The sequence below is a fragment of the Sander lucioperca genome, chromosome 18 (genome assembly GCF_008315115.2).
Source record: "Sander lucioperca isolate FBNREF2018 chromosome 18, SLUC_FBN_1.2, whole genome shotgun sequence".
In the NCBI taxonomy this organism is placed as follows: Eukaryota; Metazoa; Chordata; class Actinopteri; order Perciformes; family Percidae; genus Sander; species Sander lucioperca.
In genome coordinates, this window is record NC_050190.1 from 10,779,398 (window position 1) to 10,788,543 (window position 9,146).

General features: G+C 38.4%; 2 protein-coding genes across 7 annotated transcripts in view; one reads left to right on the forward strand and one right to left on the reverse strand.

Moving 5' to 3' along the window:
• myo6b (myosin VIb) overlaps positions 1 to 3,520 on the reverse strand; it is a 36,990-nt gene extending 33,470 nt beyond the window's left edge. For all 4 annotated transcript variants that reach the window (XM_031278899.2, XM_031278897.2, XM_031278898.2 and 1 more), the window contains exon 1: positions 3,350 to 3,520. The gene's annotated coding sequence lies outside the window, so the exon portion shown is untranslated. The remainder of the gene's footprint in view (positions 1 to 3,349) is intronic.
• Positions 3,521 to 5,023: 1,503 nt separating this feature from the next.
• On the forward strand, positions 5,024 to 8,830 carry colec11 (collectin sub-family member 11). 3 transcript variants are annotated; one of them, XM_031279270.2, is made up of 7 exons: positions 5,024 to 5,148; positions 5,592 to 5,753; positions 5,846 to 5,917; positions 6,389 to 6,460; positions 6,568 to 6,621; positions 6,751 to 6,846; positions 7,494 to 8,830. In XM_031279270.2, the coding sequence occupies exons 2-7, from the start codon at positions 5,621 to 5,623 to the stop codon at positions 7,901 to 7,903; spliced, it is 837 nt and encodes a 278-aa protein (XP_031135130.1). In that variant the 5' UTR covers positions 5,024 to 5,148; positions 5,592 to 5,620; the 3' UTR covers positions 7,904 to 8,830. The 3 variants fall into 3 exon arrangements, with proteins under 3 accessions (XP_031135130.1, XP_031135131.1, XP_035850859.1); XM_031279271.2 differs by having other exon boundaries at positions 7,512 to 7,903; XM_035994966.1 differs by having other exon boundaries at positions 5,031 to 5,148; positions 5,597 to 5,753; positions 7,494 to 7,903.
• The last annotated feature ends 316 nt before the right edge of the window (positions 8,831 to 9,146 follow it).

Sequence of the window (9,146 nt, forward strand, 5' to 3'; positions counted from 1 at the left end):
AGCACCTGATCCTGATTTGCATGGCAGCATTTTCCTTAGTCCTTTAATATCCCTTCATACCCCACAGCACAGACTCTTCACCAAAGTAAGTCATGAAAATCCTTTTAACGCAATAATTGTTTTGTCAGTAAACATTAGCTTTTACTTGACATGGAGGCTAATATCAAAGTAGTTAAATATGACTGAAACCTACTAATGTGCCCCACTGATGCTGTCTGCTTCACTTTAACTTGTTATTCCTCCTTCTGATGGATTAGAGGATTTTTCACTGGGACGCGACTGGAGGGAGTCCTGCCATTTTGAAGCATCTCAGGTCTGTCAGTGTATGTTTGGACCGTGCAGTGTCCAAGCTACAGCAGGTAATCCTGAGACAATGCTATCAAACTATGACATCTTGGGGTGAACTATACCTTGTATAGTACTTTCTGCATACTGACTATTATGCAACTAACTCCCAATTTAGACAGTTCAAAGTTCCATTAACCATCTGTGTATAATTTAGAAGTCAAACTAAGACAACAACATATCGGCAGATGGCTCTTTTAACAATGTTATTTTTGCCAAAACACATAGCTTTATTACATTTATGTTAAAATTGTACAACTTCCTTCTGTAATTAACATCAGCAGTTGGACCCTGGCAGATTCAGAGCAAAACCAAGTGGATAATTCCATCCGAATCTTTTGACAATGACAATGTCAAAGATTTTTTATTACATATTATATTCTTGCCAGTTAATCCTACAACCACATAGTTATTCAAAGTAGAAGTGCTGTTGTTATGCCCGAGTAGTCCATTAGCTTCAGGGATTGAGGTCAAATGTAAGAGAGGATAGGTGCTGGAAAGTGCTAAAGCAGACTTGAACATATATTCAAAGTTCAACAGGTACATCAACTCAGCATAATGGTGGATAGTAGGGCGGGGTATCATTCAAAAATGTCCGATACTGGTATCAATACCAATACCGTGACTTTGATACCGGTTCCTTAATGATTTTTTTGATACCAATTTTATAAAGAAAGAAATTACAACACTGCACATTACGGCACATATCTTTTTATTTATTTTTCAGCAGGAGTTTTTCCTGCATGTCTCTACGACGTGTAACGTTAGACAGCCAATCACCAGCATTATTAGATCTTGGTAGAAGCATGCTGTATGCTTATTGGCTCACTGACGCTGATGGGATTTACTCCTTATGTATTGAAACTGGGTATTGAATGATGAGGCATTTTTCAATACTCAATACTTTTCGCAATTCGGTCGGTGCCTCCAAAGTATTGAATTGGGTACCCAGCCCTAGACTGGAGATGGTCTTGACCATTTCCACTGCTTTTCTGTATTTCTTTTGGACCTAGATGAGGCAGGACCTCTGTGCACCTTTGCAAATGCAAAAGAACCAAATAGGCTATAAGAATGTATTAAATATGTAACAACAAAACCTGGTTTGCATTTAAAGTAAATCATCTTTAATTGAGCAGCGCAGGGCTGAATGTTATCACTGCTTCCACTGAAAGTGAATGTAAGGTAAGACACATGGCATTCATTATTATATGGCCCATGCATAAATATAGCAATAATCTTTTTTTTCAATATATGTCTTTGCCCAGGTTGGGCCACAGCTGAGGATGATTTCACACATAAACAAGGCCAAAATTAGAACAAAAAAACTCAACCAATACACTAGAGAGAGGCAAACTTATAAATGCAATCTGTTGGATCCATAATAGCAAAAATGTATTTAATAAGATACTAGAAGCTTCTTAAACCTTGGTTGTAGAAAGCAGAGCCAGCCGATTGCTTTAACGCTAGGATGCAAGCTACAGTCACTTAATGTCAATACACAAATCTGACTCTACATTTACCATAGCTGGCTGCAACAAGTGAAAAGGCCCCATCTGTAACTTTTGGAAACTTAGACTGTGTGTACACTACATGGATGCCATATACTATTTTGGCAGTGGTGATCATTTGGTTATTAAACCACATTTAAACATGAGCAGGAGTTTAAAAAATGCACCAGAAGGAGGGAGGATAAAGATTACTTCCCCAGCCTGTTATCTTCAAATGTGAGATCAAGGCTTAGGGGGATCTTCAAGAGTGTCTTTGTTAGATGACTGATAACCACAAAGCTTTCCCACAGTTACCTACTTCAGTCCAAGTTTAATACAGAATGTCCATAATATACACTCTTTTCAAAACTACATGACCACCAAAAGCCTAAATGACTACACACAACTTGCTATGATTTAAATATCCCATAATACTGTAAAAATAAGAAAAAGGTTATGCTTACAATATTTGCCATACACCAAGAGCAGTCTATGTTGGTCTGCTGCAAACTCAGTACCATACACAACACATCTGTCTACAGCACTGCGCAATGTACCAAGAGCTCTGGGATTCTCATGCTATTTTAAAAGCAAACTTTCAAATAATCTGGTATATCACTTAGGGAAACGGCCTTCAGCCTGGAAGTCTACTTCACTGAATTCTCTCAACAAAACAGAGATCTCATGAGTAACTTTGACTCGGCAGCCCTAAATCCTCTTAGTATTTGACCCTAATCCAGACAGGGAGGTGAGATGCTTCAAGTGTGATCTAACCCAACAAACAAAAGTCGGTGATCAGTTGAGAGACAATGCAAATCAGCAGGGCGTCACATATCCCATGAAACACAGAGACCCATACAGTACAGAGAAAAGGAAACATAAATGTACATGCAAATGAATGGACACTGGCTGAGAGCAGGACACACAAGCACGCCCCTTGTTTCCTGCCTCTTGTTTCCTGTTCTCTACCAGGCAAAAGGGACATGGAAAATGCATTGGATATAGACAACAGGCCAACAGGATGAAGAAAAATGTGACAGGTCACACTTTCAAAAGGTGCATCTTTATAAAACATTGAGACGATAGATTTTTGGTTTGAGAGGGGTTAACATTGGCTGAGGGGAGGCCAACATGTCAGAAATTGTATAATTAAGCACACGGGAGATTAGACAGTCATATGAAATATATTCAAAACAACCTCACAGTTAAATGGATTTGAACATGTTAATTCTGTGCAAGAGAATAACGGCACTGAGCCCCTTATAATTAAACCATTATGACTAGGCCTACTGTAGGAGTGATTGGCAAAGTATAATGCAGGCAATGCTTGTTAATAATTAAATGATATATTATAGGTATTGTTAGCATACAGTAGGCTATGTATGAGACTACAGCAACTGTAGGCTACTCACTGCATCAGCGTAACGTTACCTGTAAAGATAATACAAAGTAGGCTATTTCAGGCTGTTTCTATTCGCTGAAAAGTGTAGAAGTTAGAGAAAAGCAGGGACACTTACGTTCAGGGGGTCAAATTTACGATCAGGGCGAGAGGAATGAGTTTTAAGTCCCTCATACGGATGTGTACTTGTAGCAGCAGTAGTTGAGCTTGCTCAGTCTATCTTTCAGACAGAGCTGCGGGCTGTCTGGCTGACACCCTGTGCTCGGTGCTCCGGTGAGCACATGTGACGTCACGCCGACAGTACACTGCTGAAGGTGCGTTAAAGTGCTGCTCGTAAGATCCCGTGTCAGGTTTTTTTTTTTTTTTACTGGCTGTGTTTTAATAAAAACAAATAATAGCATTGGGAAAATAGACTAACTTGGCGATTTTATCTTTTAATATCACCAACAACACCATCACAAAATTGTTTGTTTTTTCCTTTACCAGTGTGCACGGGACTTTGTTGCAACACCCACTTTTTAAAATCTAGTGAGATAGAGTAAAAACTAAATTTAACCAACAATGTCTCTGTGTGCTTGGTAATGTAAGGAATATTTTAATTTTACTGCTCATTGTCATATACACAGTATTTTTGTTTGATCATAAAACTGGAGTTAGAGGACACCCAACTACTTCAGTGGCTGCCATGAAAAGACAGCAAATGTTGCCTTGAGAGTCATGAATATTTGAGAGGCAGGTAATCTAAAACTTTTGGGGGGATTTTTGAAGGAGACATCCAATCCATCATTGAAAGCCGCCACTGGGTTTGTAAATCTAATTAGGATATCTGATACTCCTGCATTGGACCATATCTGATTACTGACACTAGATGACAGCACAAGCACGTAAACACTAACATGACTATTTTGTTTGCACGTTAAAAGTCCAAGTTAGTATTTGTATGACATCCTAAATAATGCATGACAAAGACAATCACCACTAGACCATATCAAATTGAGACACATTTTATTTTGGGACAAGTATATCCTAGTCGACAAACAACAACTATTCACCATCCACTAGTGTTTTTATTTATTCTTTCTTTTCCACTCTGGTCAAGACTAATGCACACAGGCAACTATTGTATTGGGATTTAAAGTCTGAAAATATATATATTTTTTGTCATTATAGTTACTGTAATTCTAACTGACTGCAAAGAAAAAAAGAATGACTAAGGGCACATTTACTGTAGGCCTATATCCAAGCCTGTGGCAGGCCACTGCTGTACTTGCATGGACTCCCTCCGGTGGCCACAAAGGCGACAAGCAGATCTGAAGCCAAATCCTAAACCTATTAACTTTCTTACAGGAAGGCAGGGAAGAGTAAGAGAGGGGATACACTGAGGAATTGATCACCACAAGGAACCAGCACACTCTGGGAAAACAATAGTGGCAGAAATGCTGTAAAAGCAAATTGTCGTATTCATGTAAAAACCCAAATGCTTAACTTGGATTGACTCCTGGACACAGGATTAGACAAAGCTTACAGGAAAGGGTTAGAAACTGTGAACAACAGAGATTCAATTTATGTGGCAAAAAAACATTGTTACTTTGTAATTTAAAATAACATACATGACATGGTGGACATCCAAGGCACTTGACAAAATATGCTTTTCTAAATATCTGATAGTTTGAAGTTTGTATTTATCGGGCCCCTCCACTGTCAATCACTTGACTACTTTCCCAGCCAATTATCTGTGGGGCCCCAGCTGCTTTGGACTTTATCTGTGAACTGTTTACAAATATCCTATCACACACATTCTGTGGTGCCTGTGGAGGAACATGAAATGTTTCTGTAGGACCACCAGTGTTCAAAGCTACAGCAAGTCTTTGCAAGCTGGCTATACTTCTCTACTTCAGTCTGGAAACACCTCTGCAGGTAGGCCATCCAGATTTTGAAACCAGTTTTTTTTTCTCAGGGTTGATTTCTGATAGAGACGTTGCTAAGTTTATAACAAAAAAAGCTGAATATGTCTTTAGTTTAGGCAACTGTGATTCTGGATGTATATTTCTATCAAGCATTAATTCAGCTAGAAGATGTGCATGGATTGGTTTAAAACAATGATTTTCTATTTCTCTTAAACTTCATGGCTTCAATCTATGGCTTCAAATGTGTGGTCTTTTTATTTGCACAAATATGTCCCAGGATAAAGAAATCATGTTTTTTGCAGAGGTCATTATAGGTATAGTGATGTATTAAAAGTGTTAAAATGGGATGTTCACTTATGGCAGTAGGGTGTGTTCTCTTAGGAATTCAGTAGCCTGCAAACCGGATGGTTTGTAAAACGATTTGTCTTTTCTTAATGTCTCTTGTTTCTTCAGTATAGCCCACCAACCAGCCTATGTAAAGGATGATAGGAGAGAAGCTGTTACTGTCCATAATACTAATGTCTGTGCTGAGTTTACTGACACTACAGACATCGTATGGACAGCACTTGGCAGAGGAGTCCTGCACTGTTCAGATCCTTGTCCCTGGACTCAAAGGCATGCCAATCTACATACTTTAGATACATATAAAACCAAAACATAGAATCTGTCTTCATATTTTCTTCTTCTTATTTTTTCTTCTGCAAAAGGAGAACCAGGAGAGAAAGGACAAAAAGGAGCACCGGGGAGACCAGGAAGAGTTGGCCCTCCTGGAGAGATTGGTATAGAATATATTTGCTTTTCAATGCAGGAGAAAGTATTAACCATGCACCCAAACTTGCACATGATCGCATCCTCATTTTTTTTTAACACTGCCAAATAAGCTGAAACTGGGGTAAAGATCACATTGCTTGGGCTGATAATGTGCTGTTACATCACTACCAGGCCATCCAGAGATGGCCAAGTGTTTACATTTGGGTGAGAGGTTGGAGGAGAAATGATTTGCGTAATCCACTGCTGTGGACAAGTGTTTACTGAAGACCTTAATGAGGAGTGGAGGGTGTTCACATACTTTTTTAAAGAGATTACACAAACTCTGCATTTTAATTAATGAACCTTGCGCAAGTGATTAGTGGTTTAAGAATTTTAGTTATTTTTATTCCCATTTTGGTAGGTGCAGAAATGAGAGACTTATGGCTTTTTAAATAGATTGCATAGTAATAAAATATTCCTGTCATACACGATATTTTCAGGTCAAACTGGGCTTAAAGGTCAGAAAGGCATAATGGGACGTTATGGAAAAGTGGGCCCGAGTGGAATGAAAGGTAATCAGAAAATGCAGAAATGTACATTTCTGAATGCATCAAGAATTCACATGCAGTTGTTTAGGAATGAATTAGGTTTTTATGAATAATTACATTTCATATCTCAGGGGTAAAGGGAGACATGGGGGATCCAGGTCCAGCGGGCCCTAATGGAGATCCAGGTGAGATATTATACCATGTTATTCAATTTGTCAAACAGATTATTGCTGGATTAGACGGACACATTTGGTGAAATGGGAGAACTAATTAAGACGACCGTGTGGTAATCCAACACATTTTTGCCTTATCAGGTGTTCCATGTGAGTGCACACCAATGAGAAAGATGATTGGAGAAATGGACATTCTTGTGGCACAGCTCTCCTCTGAACTGAAATTCATTAAAAATGGTATGATCTTAGCATTCTTTAAATGTCCCATATTGTAAAAAGTGAAATTTCCATGTCTTTTTGATTATAACGCAGATAACATAACATAACATAAATACTGTGGAAGTATCAAAATGCTTAATCTACAGAGAAATGCACACAACCCATATTCAGAAACGGACACTTTAAACGAGCCATCAGGACTTTGGTACTGTTGTGATGTCACAAGTAAACTAAAGTGCCGCTACAGTGCCGGTACAGTCATTCCCCTGCAATTACAGTGCAGAGACTCAGAGAGTGCAGATTCAGAAGACCTGGAAATGCTGACCAATCAGAGCAGACAGGGCTTTTTTGGGTAGGGCGGATTAAAGAGACAGGTGCTAAAACGGAGCGTTCAGACAGAGGGTGAATACAGGTATATTCAGACAGACTGTATGAGACAAATAATGTTTTTTTTACATTAAAGCATGTAAACATGTTCTAGTAGAAACCCAAAATACAAGTATGAACATGAAAATGAACATAATATGGGACCTAAAAAACATTTTAATTTTCATCACTATCAGTTCTCGTGTCCATGCTTTAGCTTCACTTGTTATCCTCATAGAACTGCAAATGCTGGGCATGTCAATGTGAAATTTATAGAAATACTAGTGCTCATTTTTCAGCACTGCCCTCCCCTGCAGCTGTTGCTGGCATAAAAGAGACAGACAGTAAGGTCTATCTGTTGGTGAAGGAGGAGAAGCGCTACTCCGACGCTGAGGTCTACTGTCAGACGAGGGGAGGGCACCTGGCCATGCCCAAGGATGAGGGAGCCAACTCGGCCATCGCAGGGTACATAACCGAAGCAGGCCTGACCAGAGTCTACATCGGCATTCATGACCTGGACCGCGAGGGTGTTTTCACCTACGTGGATCTCTCTGCCATGACCACTTTCAGCAAATGGAGAAAGGGAGAGCCCAACAACGCCTATGACGATGAGGACTGTGCTGAGATGGTGGCCTCTGGGGAGTGGACTGATGTGGCGTGCCACCCTACCATGTATTTTGTTTGTGAATTTGAGAAGGACAGTGTCTGAGTTCAGTCTGTGTTAAAAGGACTGCTTAAAGAATGGATAAATATAATGGAACAAAAGTTTGATGTATTCACTGTGTGTGTGCTACTTCTATCTGTAAATAGAGTGACAAAATGACATGCAAGTTGTGCAAACTAATTTACAGTATTTTCTACTTTCTTTTTGCTTTTCCTTATAAGCCTAACAGCTATTTATTTTCTTCATTCGCAAAACATCCAGAGTTTTTGTTCTTTTGTATGAATTTTACTCATTTTAAGTACACCCTTAATCTCCTACTCGGTGATTGATTAGTGTTTCATACAGCATGCCAGGCAATGTATAGAGTTTTTATGTTATGCAAACTATCCAACGAGCAATAACAGGACAAAGACAAATAAGCACATGTAGAGTTGTTTGTGCATTCAATATGAAATTATAGAAATATTTTGTTTCCAGTTGCATGCTTTTAATCATAAAAATGTAATACAATATGCATTCTATATTCATTATCATATCATAAGTTATGTGATGGTTGTGAAATAAAAATTCACTGATAATTTAAAAAGAAAGTGTCTCTACCCCTGAGCTGACTACATTTATCTATTGCAGCAGCTGAAACAAATATAGCAGTGTAACAGCCTCCACCCAGTGGATAAAAACTGTACTGCTTTGTAACGATTTCTCACACAGGGATGTAAAGTTAGTAACCTTAACAAAGGTTTAGTTCTATTTAAGTGTCCCAATAAGCCATGGCAGCATGACAGAGGGCCAGTATGAACAACAACAGGACCCTGAAACTGAAGCAGCAAAAAATTCAGCCATCATTAATTGCATTATTTACACGTTCATTTCCTGCTGTTAAGTATATTTTGTGACAGCCTATGCTCCTGTTTAAAACATGTCTACACATACTGTAGTTATCGACGCTAAAAATTAAACTTATGTTTGTTAAGAGATTTGGGCTAATTTGGACTAATTATTGGAGATGTTTCTATATGAATGTTTATTTGGTAAAAATGCTGAAATCCATTTTACGTAATGAATAAAATCTGATGATGTAGACCAAACATATTATACTGAGTTAAATTACCACTGACAGTTTTGCTGTGATATGTATATTATTTAAAAATAATGTATTCTCTAAACACAAGAGTTTAAAATAATAAAAACTTAATTACACTTGGTAACAATATGCTGAATGACAAAAACAAGACATTACATACCTTAGGTTAATATGGCATTTTCATCTTTGAAAATCCTATACGGT